The 18,020-nt window shown below is 44.1% G+C and overlaps 1 protein-coding gene across 1 annotated transcript; it reads left to right on the forward strand.

Moving 5' to 3' along the window:
* Positions 1-13,239: 13,239 nt before the first annotated feature.
* LOC4813669 (uncharacterized) lies at positions 13,240-17,409 on the forward strand. The gene has a single exon (XM_001353457.4). The coding sequence runs from the start codon at positions 13,262-13,264 to the stop codon at positions 17,261-17,263; it is 4,002 nt and encodes a 1,333-aa protein (XP_001353493.3). The 5' UTR covers positions 13,240-13,261; the 3' UTR covers positions 17,264-17,409.
* The last annotated feature ends 611 nt before the right edge of the window (positions 17,410-18,020 follow it).

Below are 18,020 nucleotides of genomic sequence, written 5' to 3' on the forward strand. Positions count from 1 at the left end.
ATTTCGGAATTAATTTCAACTTGAGCTCGGCTTACGTCAGCTCCAAAACTCAACAAGAATCATTCGAAAACAAAATGTGGGGGATCCATGATTTTGGCCAAATAAACGACCGCAGTGCGGGTCCAACAAATAATTACATTTATTTCAACTTTTTTTGACTGCAAAGCAGAGGAAAAGCGGTCCGCCAACAAATTTTAATTTGCATAGGAAAAACGAGAAAAAAAAATGCGGTTAGGCGGCAATGGATGAGGGAGGGCCTGAGGAAATCTCATGAACGGCAAATCGTGGGATTAGCGAATCCCATTTGCTGCTTCTTGTAAGGGTCCAAGTCCGGGTCCGGGTCCGGGTCCGGGTCCTGGTCCTGGCCCTCGTCCATGTCGCCAAGCACCAATTAATCAGTTTGGCAAGTGGAGGAGCAGGACCCTCGAAAACAGTGAAACAAAAGTCAGGAATTGTCTGGCGATATTTATTTAGATGTTTTTTGTGGGTACAATATTCGTACTTCTTCGGCGCGGGCTCATTTATATGGCTTCGATTTTTATGGCCCCAACATTCCCCTATGGTTTATGGCAGTCATCCTTTTTGATATTTCCTTCTCTCTCTCTTGCTTTCTGGCTCTCCTTTTTCTGGTTTTTTTGTGGTTTTTGGTCTAAAAATATTTGCGGCCATAAATATGGCCATGGAATTGGCCTAATTGAGTGTATTACATGTTGGCCAACCAAAAAATTCCCATCTAAAATTGAGTGTAGCGCAGTGTTATGGAGTGTGTTCTATTTGGAGACCGCCCGGCGAGAGGATGAATTTTTTTGTATTTTTCATTGCCACATGCTGGCCTGATTTGTAAAACATATAAATTCGGCTCCATTCGCATGGGATTTTCTGCGCCATATATTTTTGATATTTGTTGTGGAGACGACCCTCATGATGTTTCAGTGATTGATTTTGTCTGGTGTTTGGTATGCGGTGTGGAATACTCACTTTTATTCTTGACTATTTTTTGCTGAGAGAGAGACAAAGAGAGAGAGAGAGAGAGAGAGACAGAGCGTTTCCCAGCCAGTTCGCTCATTGAGGCCAAAGTTGGTTCCAAAGTTATTCTTTTTGCTTACTTGAACTAATAAATGAATATTGACAGGAGGCGGTCAGGGATCCAGGGCACGGGCGTGGCGGGTGCCCATCAAACAGTCATCCTATCCACATGAAAACTTAACTAATCGCCCAGTTATCGACTTAATGGTTGATTTTTTCTGCCTCTTCTGGAGCGCAAAAATCCTATTGAAAGGCATTTGACATGCACACACGCACCCACAAACACACACTACGCAAATGTACATGTGTGTGCGTGTGTGTCTCTAAGTGGCACTTGACAGGGCAGCGGGCGGGCACTTGAACGGCGTCGGCTCACTGACCTCCAAAAGGAATCAGGAGCGTCCGCCCGGCCAAGCCAAGCCAAGCCGAACCGAGCCGAGCCGAGCCTTTGAACTGCAAGTCAAGTCAAATGAAAAGCTTGCCAGTGGAAAGCGCAAAGGAAAAGTCGGCCCGAAACAGAAATGGCAAATGCCTGCCCCCGGGGGCCGTACTCTGGGCAGTGGGTGGGTTTTCTGTGGGTCTCTGAACGGACTATAAATAAAAAATTGCCCGCCATCGATTTTTATGTTGTACAAGTGAGAGCAGAAGTCACAAATGAAACGAGGAACCCATGAGTGTTTGTCTTTTGCTTGTTTGCCTTTCGTTTCCTTCTCTGCTTTTTCGATTCTTTGTTTTCAGACGTCCCCGGCCTTAGCATCTCCCAGCCCACGCAGTTTTCTCTATATATGTGTTCTCTATGGGTCTGTCTATGTGCGTGTCCATACACTTTTCTAATGGAGAGAAATGGCCTTTTAATGAGTCGTCAATTTCAGATCCTCTCCTCCTCGGCGTCTACACTGTACAGGCGTCAATTAATTATTTCTGTTGCTACATTGTTTTTTAAATATTCGTTAATTAAATGCCATTATGTTGTGTGCACGAGTTTGTCATTTCCGCAAGTCTTTGCATTGTATAATTTTTGAAGAAAAAAAAAACGCAATCAATACGAAATACGAAAAGGGTGATGTTTATACATATGATATAATTGACTTAGATGGAATACTAAAACTATAATTCAAATTATAACAAGAACTTTTTTTTTCATTTTTCGCCAATTACACCAACAGCTGTCAAAGGAGTATTAAGTGTTCGCTTTCACATGAAACGGCCTGACCCCCAACGGTATCCAATAGTTTTGATCCCATCTTATCAGGTCTCGCTTAAGAGCATTTCCTCAAACCAAACCCCAAGCGGCCTTCAATTGCTTGCTGGTGTTTTGAAATCTCCTGCCCGACGGCCATCTCCAACTGCTGTCCCATGGGGTGGCATGCCTGCCCCTTTGTGGGCGTGGTGTTCTGGAGCATGCATGCCACTATCGTCATAAATATGCGTGCAGATGCATATGCATGCAAAGGCTAACGGGGAACAAACGCTTGTGTCTCTGTGTGAATGCGTGTCTGTGTGTGTGTGTGTGTGGAGGGGTTGTCCGGTCCGCTCCATTTGCTTTACGACTCTATTTTGTGAGCTTTTCAATTCCATTGGATATTTTTTGTTTTTTTTTTTGTGTTTGTTCTTTGGTTCTTGCTGCTGTTGCACCCTGCGCCCCAGCCCCATTCCAATTTGTTCTACTTTGCTTGCCACGTTTGAGCGATTTATGGCGGCTGGACGGTATGAAAAACACAGCTGAAATGTGCACCACTTCTAGAGATAGATAAACGTCCTTCCTGTCCATCCTGTGCTGCCTGCCAGCCTACAAATTGTTTTACCCAGATGCAGGGCCATTGATTCACCCGTAAAAGTTTCACCATATGTACCCAACCAAGGTCAGTCTCTAAAAGAGTGGCGGAGAGGAACTCCATTAACCGGTCGAGCGTACTTGGAGTGGAGTGGAGAAGAGTGGAGCAGCAGTAGAAGTTTTAGAAGGAGTCAGGAAACTGAACCTTCTGGCCTGCGCCGCAGAGTTGAAAGTTCATTAGTAAGCCATAAAGTAGGCTATAAATTCTGGTGGCCCTCGTAGCCCATATGCGATAAGCATCCGCCCACAAGCACACACCACACCACACCAATACACAGGCTCACCGAATGGCTCATTATCAACACCCACACACACACACACCAGCACAAGAGAGAATCTGCTAAGCTCTCCCCAGGATCAAGCAGCTGGCGATGGCAGCCCGCAACAACGGTTTGAGTGGGCTCTTCCTTTTGCCAACTAGTGTTCATGTGTCTAGGTTCTTATGTGTGTTTGTGTTTTTGTGAATGTGAATGTGGATGTAAGTGTAAGTGTAACACATCTCCAGGCGCTAACCAGACCGCATATCTACATTTAAATTATGCAAGTCCTTGTCTAGGCAGCGGCAGCGGCAGCGTCGTAGTCGTCGTCTCCTTCTATTCCATCTGTTTGTTTGTTGGCCCAGCCGCCCGTGTTTTTGACCTAGAAGCACACATTTCGTCGTTGCCTTAGTCGCGTTTTATGTTCTACTTAATACACACATACATACATGTACATATATACATATACTTTATATACATATGTATGTATTCTTTCGGCTCGGCTCAGGTTTTTTGTGTTTGTCAATTTGGCTTTGAGAGCCTGCAAACGATTTTTATTTGGACCTGCTGCTGTTTATTTGTTTAAATTTAACGCATCAGCGTTCGTCCTTCCCAGGGTCTCTGTCTCTGCCTATGTTTGCCTTGCTATTACTTACCATACTTGGCTTTCGTTTTTCCTTTTCCTCTCTTTTTTTTACGAGTAAAGGAAAATGGATTTTATCTCTTGGCGGCGCCCCAAAAGAGGCTTTGCAATTTTCCTGCAAATTTAATTTTGTTTGGCCAATAAAACGGGAGCTGTTCTATAGTTTGACCATATATTTTATGCACGCATGAAAAATATAAACATATAACTTTATTAAAAAATAAATCAAATGTTTCTATTTTCGGTTTGTCTTGTGTCTAGGGCTCACATCACAACAGATAAAGTTTGCCTCAAACATTTTCGGGGCGCTCCCCCGAGTATCCTTAAATTGTAAGGCACATTTTGTGTTAGCCAATAAAGCAGCCACTTGACTGATGTTGTATTTAGCAACTATTACAAATAAATTGCAAAGGAGCAAACGAGTCGTACATAAAAAATGGTTGTCAAGTGCCATGACATAACAAGAATTAGTAGCACGAGTATGTCTCTTACCAATTCAGCATTAAACTCGGCCAAGTATTGTCATCTCTCTGTTAAATCGGTTTAAATCCATTTTGCTCGGGTCGCCAACAAGTTTTCAGATATATTCTATTTCGGCTTTTGTTTCCCGCCCGCATTTTCTATTCGGTATGGATTTCTTTTTCCTCTTTTCAAATCATTTGATTTCAACGTTTCCACCTAGTGTTTTCGCGAAGCATCCATCGTCGTTGCTTTTTGTGCGTTTTTTCTTTATTTTTATTTCGTTTTTGGGTATTGCGCGCTTCTCTTTCAATTTTCATTTCATGTTTTCGTGTCGCGAGCCAAAGTTTTTCTTTTCTTTCTGTGCGTTTTTTGTGTGTGTGTGTGTGTTTTTTTTTTTTGAAAATGTTCTATTTTCTCTTTGGTTCGGCAGCTGGCATCCGAATAACCCCCAGGGGCTGTGTTGCGTGAAATCGCATCAATTGTACAAACTTTAGGCGCGTTATTTAATTTGCCATTGAGGCAGTGCGCTCCATTTAGCCGCCTGTCCAGTCACTCCGTCCGACAGGGCACAGAACGGACTCTGGAGCTTCGGAGCTTCGGAGCTCCGACTTTCCGGCATTGTTAATTGTTTGGCCAAGACCGTGTGAATATTTCGACAAAGCCGCATGCTTTCCCTATTCGCAATCGCATTCGCATTCGGCTTACGTAGGTTCGAGAGATACCAAATTTAATTACACTGGAATACGAAATCCTGAAATCATTGCGACCTTGGCCAAATTCAATTCAATCAGCAGAAATTTCATTCCTCAAGTCCCCGACATGTCCCTTGGCACTTTTCTGTGGTGGCTGTGGATTCGCCATCAGCCTCAGCTTCGGCTTCAGCTTCAGCTTCAAGCTGTTCAACATGACCCAGTTCGATGCTGTTTGAATAATTGATCAGTTGCCCCGACTGTTTTCTGGCAACGTCAACGGCCTGGTTGGGTCTGTTTGGGTCGGGCCGGGTCTGTCCTGGTCTGGTCTGGTCTGGTCTGGTTTGGTCTGTCCTGGTCTGTAATTGAGCCTCCAGATGTGTGGCAGGCAAGAAAATGGGAAAAACGTCACGGAGCTTAAATTATTTTCCTTAAAGTAATTGATAGTCTGCTGCTCATATAATAACATTCGATGTGGCATTTTGGTTTCATATGGAATTCTGGGAAGGAATTCTATGGGGCGAGGTTCAGCTCCCTTCAATTGGTTACCAATAATAGAACGGAGAAGCTTGCACCAAGAAATATGGAGATGAGGATGGAATAATCTTGAGTGGTGGGATTACTTTGCTAAATTATTATTAGGGTTTAAGTTTTCACGATTCTGATACTAGAAGCCACAAAGAAAACTTCGACTTGGGCTAATGTTTATTTGCTTGGTATTTAATTCAATCATTAACTGTATGTTTACTTTTTCCGTCTTTTCATTTATGTGAATTATAAATTCCACATATTTCTCCTTAAATTCTAGTTAAATTCTTCCATATGTTGTAGTTCCAGGCCCCACGGCCCTCTCAAACGCCTTGACCCTTAATTAATAACCTGAATTATGTAGCACAAGCTTGTAGTGCAGCTCAAACTTTTTCTGTCAAGTACTCACTCGGGAAATGGAAACTTAATTTAGTTGTTTAACCCGCACAAGTTGAGCTTTTGGCCAAGTTGAAGCAAGCCCTCCTCCCATCAAGCCATCCGCCTCTGTCTGCATGTGAGGAGATCATTTCATTTGCTCGTACTTTAAGCTTGATGAAATTTAAATTCGCAACTTTTCTCATTTCATATTGGTCTAACGACGTTGTTCTTGGTACGAACTTTTACTGGACCAACAATTTTTGTTTGCTTCTTCGGCATACTTGTATTTTTGTTTCAGACTAGACACGGAGTAAATAGCGAACCATCAGCTGGAAGGCTATCTGGTTTCAAATGCGGGATGTGGCTACCAGTTCGCCGGAGGTAAGATATTGTTTGGATTAGGGAGAGACATCTTTATGAATATTTAACCTAATTATAAAACAATTTAAAATAAATATATTACGAAAAAATTAAATATAAATATGAAATATATTGAAATAAAAAATGTTCATATTAATGTAAAAATCGAATGACACGAACTGAGTGATGGTCTATTTTATTACAATTGATTATCTTTGATCCGATCATTGAGCTTATCTATAGAAGCTGTTAAGCAGGAGTGTGTAAACAAAAAAAAGGGTTGGTGGTCTTACTGCAAGGATATGTAAATTTCGGCGCACCGAAGCAGGGATTCTATTCCTGCATTCCTATATTTGTTTTTTTTATACCCGATACTCTAAATGAGTATAGGGGTATATGAGATTTGTGGTGAAAGTGGATGTGTGTAAGGTCCAGAAGGAGGCGTTTGCGACCCCATATATATTATTTTCTTTATCAGCATCAATAGCCCAGTCGATAGAGCCATGTCTGTCTATCCGTCCCTATGAGCACCTAGTGCTCAAAGATTATGAGAGCTGGAGCAACGATATTTTGTATCCAGACTTCTGAGATATGTCACTGTTACAAGTATATTTAAAAACGCCGCACCGCCCACTTCCGCCCCCACAAAAGACGAAAATTTGTGGCATACACAATTTCAAAGATACGAGAAAATCAAAGACGCAGAATCGTAGAGAATGACTATATCTTCTAGACTGCTGAATCTGAACCAGATCGTATTATTATTAAAGCCAGAATTAAAAAAAAAACAATTTTTTTTTATCACAGGTTTAATGGTTGGCTTTGCCTATTGGAAAAAGTGAGTTCCGAGATCTCAGAGACTATAAGAGCTAGAGCAACCAAATTTGGAATTTACACTCCTGTGATATCAAACCTTGACAAGTTTATTTCAAAATTTCGCCACACCCCCTTCCGTCCCCGCAAAGGACGAAAATCTGTGACATCCCCAGATCTCCGAGACCATTAAGGCTAGAGCTGATATTCACGCTCCTTTTAGATTTCACTATTACATGTATATTTCAAAATTTTGCCACCCCCTTCCGCCCCCACAAAAGACGAAAATCTGTGGCATCCACAATATTGAAGATATGAGAAAACTAAAAACGCACATAGAAAATGACCATATCTATCAGATTGCCGAATCTGGATTAGATCGGATCATTTTTATATCCAAAAGAAACAAATAAATTAGCAGTGCAATAGGCAGCGCCCGACGTCACGCTCAGACTGATTTTCTGTCTCTCTCGCACGCACTCTTTGTCGTGTCGTTCAATATTAGCGGCGTCTGCCGGAGGAGAGCCATACTGACTAAGTATCGGGTATAAATGTAGAGTTGCGGTCGCCGCAGCAACTCACAACGTTCCCACTCGTTTTATCTTAGTTTTGGATTGAATAAATGTAGGGCACTATGAACCCAAATCTCTTTCAGTTTAACCACAATATTTAACCAAAAGTTTCGCCTCTCCTGTTGGTTGACCCTACCTGTTTTGGTAGCCGCATAATTTATGGCCAGACTGGGAGGGAAAATAATGTTATCGCTGCCCCATTGCATATGTGTTGGCCAACAGAGAAACCCATAAATAATTAATGGCTAAGTTCAAGGCTCGAGGCAGAGATGTCTGAGATAGTTGGTAGGATTGCTCATAAAATCAGAACTGGCGAGGGATTCCTGAGGGATATAAATCAATGACAGTACTGAAATCGAAATTTAGCCTATACTAATGAAAGAAAATGGTAACAAGTTGATCTTGCACTTATTGATTACTGATCAATATGAGTATGTTAATATTTAGGGACTGATGGTGCATTTCCCTGGTTTGCCCTCCATCAGCTTGGACAAATGGATAAAGCAATAGCACTTCTCGTTAGCCACAATTTAAAACTGCTGTTTTTTTTCGCTGCTGGGCAGCCTTTAACACGTTAACATTGAGTTCAAAGCTGAAGGGAGGAGAGCTCCATTAGGAGCAGGGGCTGGGTATGGTGCTGGTGCTGCAGCTGGAGCTGGGGCTGGGGCTCTACCAGATAACAAGAGGAGAAGCAGCAACTGAAACAGCAGCAGCAATAAGCACAACAAGTGCAAGTGCAGTGGAACATGGCAGAGTGAAAATCAACAGACAATGTTTCACGGCTCCAGAGCGCAGTGCAGAAGAGCCACAGTCAGAGGAAAAGCAAGGGCCAGGGCCACGAACAGAACCAGAACCAGAGTCAGTGGAAAAGCCGGAAAGTGAAACAAGCTCAGCTGAAGTGAAAGAAAAACAGACAACAGTCAACGAGACAATGGCAACAATGCGCTCGAGAAAATTCTGATATTACTTTGTATTGTTCAGCGAATTTCGAGCACATTATTTATTATTATTATTATTATTTTCGGTCTGTCTCTGTATACGATACCTACATATATATGCTAATTGAAATGTGAAAATGAGAAAAGAAATACTTGAGAATCCCTATCGAATGGAAAAATAAAGGCAGCTGTGCGGCAGAGGAAGTACTTCTCCCATAGACTCCTCTTAATGGCCATAATTGAATATACAATTTACAGTGTTTATTTTATAAAGGTGAGAACCTTAAATAATGACGTGAGGATGTTCAACTTTTATTTCTTTAAATTGACATTAACATACGGAAGATAATTCAAGTTTTTGGAAAGTTTCGTTCATTAATTACACTCTTGCTAATTATTTAATAGATCTAAGCTCGCATAAAAGGGAATTAGTAAGTTAAAACTTCTTCTAAATGGATATATGTACACTGGAATGGAAATCATAAAATATTTTCTGCGGCTCCCAAGCGGCTCCAAGCGGCTCCCAGGCGGTTTTAAGCTCGAGCACTGCACTGCCTTATAAATATTTAATGACAACGCGTGTTTCCGCACATTATTCATTAAAATTTGCTTCATCAACAACAGCAGAGCAGCCAAAGCAATATGAGGGGCAACAGAAACATCGAAAAAAGCAGAGTGGGAATCAGAGTCAGAGTCAGAATACGGGTCTGAACGCGAAATTGGAACAAACGAGGCAGCAGTAAAAACTTCCAATTACTCAGGCGCATCGGCCAGCCCCAGAGTCCAGTCGAGGGTCGAGGCGAGTTGCACATATATGTACATACATATGTACAAAAAAGGGAAACAGGGTGTATACATGAGTGTGTTTCTATGTGTGGGTTCTTTTAATATCCTTTTCTTTGAATAATTCATGTACACAGAGAGGGCTGACCAGCCTCCGTTCCACAGACATCGGCAGTCGAAACTCTTCAACTGCAATCACATGACGAGGGCCGCCCGGAAGGGTCGCCATTCATACCAAAGGCAAACTTATTAATTGGCACTTGAGCTGTGGTAACCACAGGCTCGTCATTGCCACCCGTACTCCTCCATCCACCATCCTCCATCCCATCCCCGATCCTCATCGGAGGAGTATTCCCCACGTCGTTCAACTCTTTTTGAGCAGGCATAATTTAACAGCGTTTCAGCTTTTTTCTCGTCTCTCGACTCTCGTCTGTCAACTGAACGATGCCGGGGGCCCCTCTGGTATCCGGGAGGGAGAGCCCCATGGGATATTGCTGGTAATCCACTCAAACGACAACGGCAACACCAACAGCCAACAACCAACGACATCAGCTGGAGCAGAAGCATCAGTAAAAACATGGCTAGGGATAACCACCAGGCTGATGCTGATGCTGATGGGGAGATGGGCACTGAAAATACCCTGCAGCCATCGAATGAAATCACTATTGAGCTCCAAACGATTGGGGAAACTGTTCGAATGGGTTTCAGCTGGAAAAAAGGAACATTAAGTCTTTGGGGTACTTTTATTTATGTGAAAAAAACCGTGTAATTGAAACTATTACTAAACGCTTGAAGTATTAAATAAGTACCCATTTAACTGATATTTGTACAGATGATTACTCAGAAATTTTAACTACATTCAGGACTACATTTATTATTTCAGATTGTCCCTTGCGGATTTTTACTCCCATCCTTCCTTGGGAAGAGTACATTGTAAAATTTGACTGACAGCGCGACATTTGAGACAACCTCATATCCTCAGTCTCGACGCCTTTGTCACGCTTCAACATTTAAATTAAAATGTTTCGGTTAAGGGACAGCGAGAAAACTGCGAAATTTCCCTGCGCTCACTCAAGAGCACAACCGCAGTATACAAAAAAGGGAAATCTCAGGCATATCCATTTAAATACAGCACAACAAAAAAGAGTTGGAAAAATGACTTGGTGGCGTTTTATTTTTTGCCGGTGCCTTTTTGCCTGACGCTGTCTTTTGCAGTTGGCGCTGCAGCGCTGCTGGTTTGGTCGCTGCACTTGAGAGCTGTTGTTGTGGATGGCGCTGTCAGCCGCCATTGCCATCGCCATCCGCCAGCCGCCATTGCCAGTGGCAGCTTCGTTTTGACCATCGCCATAGCCGTCCCCAGCACTCGTCTTCATTTATTCAATGCCCCGCCATCGGCCCACACGGCGTATGCGTGCTACGCGAAATTCCATACAAGAAACTTTTTCGCCGTACAAAAGGGAAAAGCACAAAAACTGAGGTGCCACAATATGAGCATGTTTTCCTGTCTCCTTTTTTCCGACATCCTGTGCTTAAAGAGTTGTACTGGAGATGGGGATTAAATCTGTGTTTTTATTTTCGAGGAGTACGAGTAGGAGTTGTAGATGAAACTGAAGCTGAAGTAGAGCATCGCCTTGGGTAACTCATGATTCTGTATAGTATAGTCATACTTTTTAGTATCTTTAGTATTTCTGCTTCGCACGTTTTCAGCAAGGGAACCCAGGGCCAAGACTACGCTATCCGACCCACTAAGCACTTGCCATGAACTAGTACTGGCCTTTCTATCCATGTCCTTGTCGAATTATGCACTTTCATTAAGTAACTGCAATCAAGCGGATACAATTTCTTTAGAGAGCAAGAGCAATCTGTTGGCCTATCCTCCCTTGGCTTGGACGGGCTGCCGCTACTGCTGCTGCCTTAACCTTGTGTCCGCCTGAGCGTGGCTTAATGCACTTTTAATTGAGCCGAGCCAGAGCTCCCACAGAGATCCAGTGCAGTCGAGGGTGGAGAAGGAAATTGAAAAGAGGTGTAAATGGAAAATTATAATTAACATTGCCAGATGTGCCGCTTGCACAGACTTTAATTGCGATTTCAGCTGCAAGGTGAAAGCGCATCGAACATTGCGCATACGCCATGTGTTTGCCATTAGGTGTCATAAATTATTGGAAATCAGGATATATGCCCGAATTGTCACGTCCAAGCGCCAAAATACCACATAGCAACTAGAACCGAATTATAATTGATTAATGCGAGTCCCTTGTATTTGCCAGCAACAAAAAAACGGTGCGAATTTGCATATTTGAAATTATGACATTTACACGAATTGTCACTGCACATATGTATGTATGAATAGCCAATGCTAATGACAATTTATAAATGCTGTTGATAATTGTAAGCAGAATTGTTCCGAACAGAACCTAAATTCATTCTAAAATATGTTGAATTGTAGAAGTAACTCCCTGTCCCTTGGAGACACCCTGGACCCTGGATAGAGGAATGGAGAGAGAGGTAGCCGCAGTCTGCACTCAAATAATCATCTGATCGATTTAAAAAGTGTTTCCCACTTGGATGCGACAGATTTTATCATTTGAGGTGCAGTTAAAATTTCAAAATAATTTTAAATTTGATTCAGTGCTATTATTTTATACATATACGCGTATCTAATAATAGTGTGCTTTGCATAGAAAATACTACAATACAATTTCCGTTAGTTGAAAAAATTATATATTTCAGAGCAAATCTTAAGCAAATGAGTCTTTTTTCTTATTTCTTTGATTCTTCTTCTTGGGCATAATTTCATGGAAACATTGCCATTTAATTTGAATGACATGCACAGAATTTGGCTACACATTTATTGAATTTCAGTGACAGACCTTCTGTGAAAAGCAGCTTGACAGCTTCGAATGCGAATAAATTGTGTGTTTTCCTATCCAAATTCAATTACCTAATGATTTGTTTTACATACTCGTACAGCTTTTTGTGCCACACCACATATGTACATACATATGTACGTACAGACTGAGAGCCTTGTGGAATGCCAAAATTCACACGCACGAACAGTGCTGCAAATTACTCAGTGACCACGTCTGGCTGGGCTGCCTGTGTCTCCTCTGTATGCGAGTATGTGGCCATCAGTTGACCCCCATTTATTTGATTTTCTCAATATTCGAATGAATGTGGCCCTGTCTGCCTGTCGTTGATTTTGATTGAGCGTATTTTATTTCATTCGTCTTTGACTCTTTAGAGAAATATTTTCCTTCAATAATAAATGTTTCTTTTCCTGAAATACGTTAATTAATTTGAATAATATTGGCAGTTAATAGGATAACAATCAATCAGTTAGACAGAGACTTTTGGGTGGGTGATAATTAACTGTTCTGTTGCAGAACAAAGAATTCAACTGGATTGGAAAGGAATTACTTATAGCTACGTCAAAAAAGAAAACGGATGCCATTTAATTATCGCTTTCAACTTTGGAACATACTCTCAGGTTTTGCACATATCTGTTTGGTTAACATATTACGATTGGTATTGTAAGAATATTATTTCTTATTATAGCCAATTTTACGGGTTTTTGATACAGTTTCAGACTAGCCCAAGATAACGGAGTCGTTAAACACATAATAGAATAGTTCCACAGTGAGTCAAATTTTCTTACCTTTAAGGTATTTTAAGAAGTATTTAACACTGATTATTTCGTGTCGAAATTATTGAATATAAATTGTGTTAGACGCCATCAATTTATCAGCTCAAGTGGCTCATCCAAGTGGCTGCCATTACCTTCGAAATATCATTGATCGAATAGATCTTGGCTCTTTATTTCGATTGCATCAATATTTTGGACGCATTCACTACTATTTATGCCCTCTTACAATCAGGAGCTATAAATGCCATAATCAAATGCCATAAATGATAAGAAAGCTGTATAAGAATGTACTTCAGCAGCTCGCCGCTTGTCATACCGGCCTCTGAAGCTTCGCGATGAGGTTGTCCCTCTGCTCGATTGTTACCCTGGTGATCCTGGCGCTGCTGGTCGCCAGTCCTGGTTATGTATCCGCACGTTTGGCAAGAATACTTCCACAACCCTACGTCGAGGGCGATGAGGGCGTGACAGTGAACGGAGAATGCGAATTTAGAGTCAACGGTGATCTGAGTGATCCAGTACCGCTCTTCTCGCGTCATAACTCTTTTGAACTAATCGTACCGGATTCCACGGGTACCGTGCGTTTAGTCAATGGCGAATTCCTGGATATGTTTTGTCCGGGCGTTGGATTTGTGGCTCCCTTCGAGAACCACTTCCAGGTGACGGCTCAGTGTCTGCAGCAGAAGTACTTCCTTGTGGATGGATTCATCTATCCGTTTATCAACTTCACCTGCGCTGGCTGGCCCACTTTCACCGCCCTTCGTACCGGCAGGGAGTGCAACGGAGGCACAGATCTGGTCCAAGTGGGATTCGAGGTGGAGGACGGTGGCTTTCTGCAGACATTCGATGTGTGTCATGACGAAGATGCAGAAGTTACGCGCTATGTGCACCATGTGCTTTACCCCTCCAGCTATGTATATCAGAGTGGAGTCGACCGACCGGCCTTCATCGAGCTGGACTTTTACGGAGGGCGCGATGTGAACACGATGTACACTCAGGTGCAGCAAAACATCACTATAAGCCACATCCTGGGCCTGGATGCCTCGCCCTACTTTAACTACACCGAGGATCGCATCCTGGCCCGGGGCCACATGGTTGCCAAGACGGACCAGATCTTTGCAGCTCCTCAGAGATCCACTTTTCTCTTCATCAACGCCGCTCCCCAGTGGCAGAGCTTTAACGGAGGCAATTGGGAGCGGGTGGAGTCGAGTGTCCGCAAGTTTGTGGCCGATCGTAATCTTACCACGGACTGTTATACGGGTACCTGGGGAGTCTCCACCCTGCCAGATGTAGACGGCATCGAACGGGAGCTCTATCTTGACTTTGATGAGAACAACAACGGCTTGATCCCCGTGCCAATGTTATACTTCCGTGTCATCATCGATCGGGAGAGCCGTGAGGGCATTGTTCTAATTGGAGTTAACAATCCGTACGCCAGTCTGGATAAAATAGAAAGTGACTATGTCCTATGCGAGGATATTGGGCATCTGCTGAGCTGGGTGTCCTGGTACAAAGAGGATCTGCATGCGGGCTACTCGTACGCTTGCACTGTAGAGGATTTCACGAAGGTGGTCAAGCACCTCCCACTGGATGATCTTCAAACGAACGGCGTTCTGGGCCTGGACGACCTGACAACAGTTTCCCCTTCCACTACAACCGAAGATCAAGGAAGCACAAACCCACCAGGTTCAACTACAGATTTGCCAATTTCAACAACTGATTTATCAACCCCTGTTGGTTCTTCAACTACAGAACCACCCGTTTCTACTACTACTGATCTACCCATCTCAACCACAGCTATTCCCACTACAGAACCATCTTCAACCGTATCTCCCACTACAGAACCACCTTCAACTACAACAGCTGCACCAGCCTCAACTACAGTTTCTCCAACTACAGAAGAGCCAGCCTCCAGCACGACCCAGCCTTCAACGACTGTTCCAACCACGTCTGTGCCCAGCACCACAACAGCAGCACCACCTGTAACCTCCACTCCCATTCCCACTCCTTCTCCCACCCACTGTCAGTTCAGCATATATGGCGGTCTCAAGGACCCTGCTCCATTGCTGACACCCCAGGGAGCACTCAGCTGGCTCCTGCCCGATGAAAGCGGGGTGTACACGGTAGACGAAGGATCCTCTATTGACTTGCACTGTACGGGTGCCCTGGCCAGCCCATTGAATCGATACACAGCTGTCACGGCACGCTGTGTAGGCGATCAGATGTACGAGGCAGAGGATCAAAAGCTGAACATTCGAGATTTCACTTGCCAAAGTTGGCCCACATATGAGGCGCATCGATCGGGAGAGACCTGCGAGGGAGGAACAGATCTAGTACAGATCGGTTTCGATGTGGCCGCTGGTGTGCTGCCCCAGCTGGAGATTTGCTACGATGAAGACTCACAGATCACGCGATATGCGAGGTACGAGCTGACACCAGCGAACGTGGCCTATCAACGAGGAGTCGCCCAACCGGGCTACCTGAGAGGTGATTTCTACTCCGGTAAGGATGTGAATCTTCTTTACGGTCAGGCCAATCAGCTAGAGGCATTTAGTGCCGCCTTGGGGCTGGATGCCAGCCAGTACTTCGACAGCTCTCGTGATCTCTATCTGACGCGAGGACAACTGGCAGCTCGTCGTGATTTTGTGCATGGATCTGCCCAGAGAGCCACTCACTTCTACGTGAACGCGGTCCCGCAGTGGAGGAGTGCCAGCATTGGCAACTGGCTGGCGGTGGAGTCTAGCTTGCGTCAGTATGTGGCGGATCAATCCCTCAATGTGAGCGTCTTTGCTGGCAGTTGGGGGATCTCAACTTTGCCAAATTGGGATGGTGCTCAAACCCCTCTCTATTTGAATGCAGAAACAAAGCAACTCGAAGTTCCCAAAATACTCTATCGCATAGTCATCGATCAGGAGAGTCGACGCGGAATCGCTCTGGTGGTGGTCAACAATCCGCACATCTCTTTGGATGACACCCTTCAGGATTATGTAGTTTGTGAGGATGTGGGTGCGCAGTTGGACTGGCTGGACTGGCATAAGGCTGATCTCCGGGAGGGCTACTCATACGCCTGCGCAGTGGAGGACTTCACCAATGTGGTGAAGGATTTGCCACTGGATCAACTGCACACCACGGGTATCCTAGGTCTCAGTGAACAGTCTCTTGTAGATGAGCTCTGCAGCTTTCGTGTGAACGGGGACCTCAAAGATCCGGCTCCGCTCTTCGTGATACGCAACGAGTTGGGACAGGCTCGCTATCTGGAGTCAAATTTGGATGGCTTAGCCCAGCTCAAACATGGTGAGGTACTGGAACTTCACTGTCTCAAAAATTTCGTGGCGCCTTTCTTGGGATATAGCAGCTTGACGGCCACGTGTTGGCAGGAACAGACTTTCTTGCTCCTGGGCAGTCTGTATCAGCTGCAGGACTTCGTCTGCCCCTCCTGGCCGAGCTACACGGTTCGTCGAACCGGTCGCCAGTGCAATGGAGGCACAGATCTGCTCGAAGCGGGCTTCCAGCTGGCAACCGACTCATCCTCCTCTGCTGACGATTTCCTTCAAACCTATGATGTCTGTCACGATGAGCTGGCCGAGGTGACTCGCTATGTCCATCATGTGCTTCATCCGGGCAGTGCTCATTACCAGCGTTCCGTGGCTAGGCCCACATTTAATACCGGAGGCTTTTATGACGGCAAGGACGTCAACCAGATGTACACCCAAGTTCAGCAGAACATCACTGTTAGTGAGATTCTGGGACAGGATTCCTCGCCGTACTTCAACATCAGCGGTAATGTGTACCTGGCTCGCGGACATCTCTCGGCCAAGACGGACTTTGTCTTCGGGGCTGCTCAGATGGCCAGCTTCCTTTTCGTGAACGTGGCCCCTCAGTGGCAGACCTTCAATGCCGGCAACTGGGAACGGATCGAGGACAGTGTGAGGAAGTTCGTGGCCGACCAGAACATCACAGTGGACTGCTATACAGGCACTTGGGGTGTTTCCACCCTGCCCGATGTCGAGGGCATTGAGCGGGAGCTCTATTTGAACTTCGATGAGAACAACAATGGATTGATCCCCGTTCCAAAGCTGTACTTCCGAGTGATTATCGATCGAGAGAGCAGGAAGGGCATTGTCTTGATCGGCGTGAACAATCCTCATGCTGATAGCGAGAAAATCGATAAGGAGTACATTATTTGCCAGGACATTGGCCAGCAATTGACTTGGGTCAGTTGGACCAAGGATGATCTGAAGAAGGGTTACTCCTATGCCTGCGCAGTGGAAGATTTCACAGCGGTTGTCAAGGACCTGCCACTGGAAGATCTGCAGGTAAATGGAGTGCTGGGGATCTGAGAACTACGAAATATCACTAATTTCTGGAAGAGAAATGAATTCGAAATATCGGGAATTTCTTAATTTATGGCCAATAAACCCAAGTTATTTAATATCAATGTGATTTTTGCTGCTTGAAAATGAAAAAAGTGTATTCTTAAAGAACATTTAAATTTAGTTTTTATGGGCCATAAAACTCTGAAATCACGCATTGCCATCGGCCACGTATCGTGTCCTTTTCTTGTATTTTATTGTTGGTTGGACATTGATAAGCACCATCTTATCAAAGGCTGCCTGTTATCGTTTATGGCATTCACGAAGCAATTTATTTGCCCACTGCCATTGGACTATTTGCTCACGTGCCGCACGTTTTCCAGTGCCTACTTCTGCTCATTGTTCCAATGGCCCCAATGGCACCAAAGGCCTACTCCCTCGGCTCGAGCAAGGCAGTCCCCATGGCAGTGACTTTCCCATTACTTACCACCGCCAAGGGCTTACCTTGTGTTACCTTGTGTTTGGGGTTTTCCTTTCTTTTGTTTATCTTATCGCGCCGCAATCGGAGCAGAGCTGAGGTGAGGTATATGTCAGCCCGGTTAATGATTATAATGGACTTTTCAGGTGGTAGTGGTACTCGAAAAGAAATACTGAGTGACGGAGAGAGATGTTGTGTATTGATTTATATACATATCTCTATACAAATCGTTGAGCAGCTATGGCAACTCAGTAATCAGATAACTACTGATCACTCAATAAATTTGTTTATGTCATAGCAGAAGCC

This window comes from Drosophila pseudoobscura, chromosome X (assembly GCF_009870125.1).
Source record: "Drosophila pseudoobscura strain MV-25-SWS-2005 chromosome X, UCI_Dpse_MV25, whole genome shotgun sequence".
Classification (NCBI taxonomy): Eukaryota; Metazoa; Arthropoda; class Insecta; order Diptera; family Drosophilidae; genus Drosophila; species Drosophila pseudoobscura.

Bases quoted from the DNA above. Each gene is read 5' to 3' on its own strand.
- LOC4813669 (XM_001353457.4), top strand. From the start codon at position 13,262: ATGAGGTTGTCCCTCTGCTCGATTGTTACCCTGGTGATCCTGGCGCTG.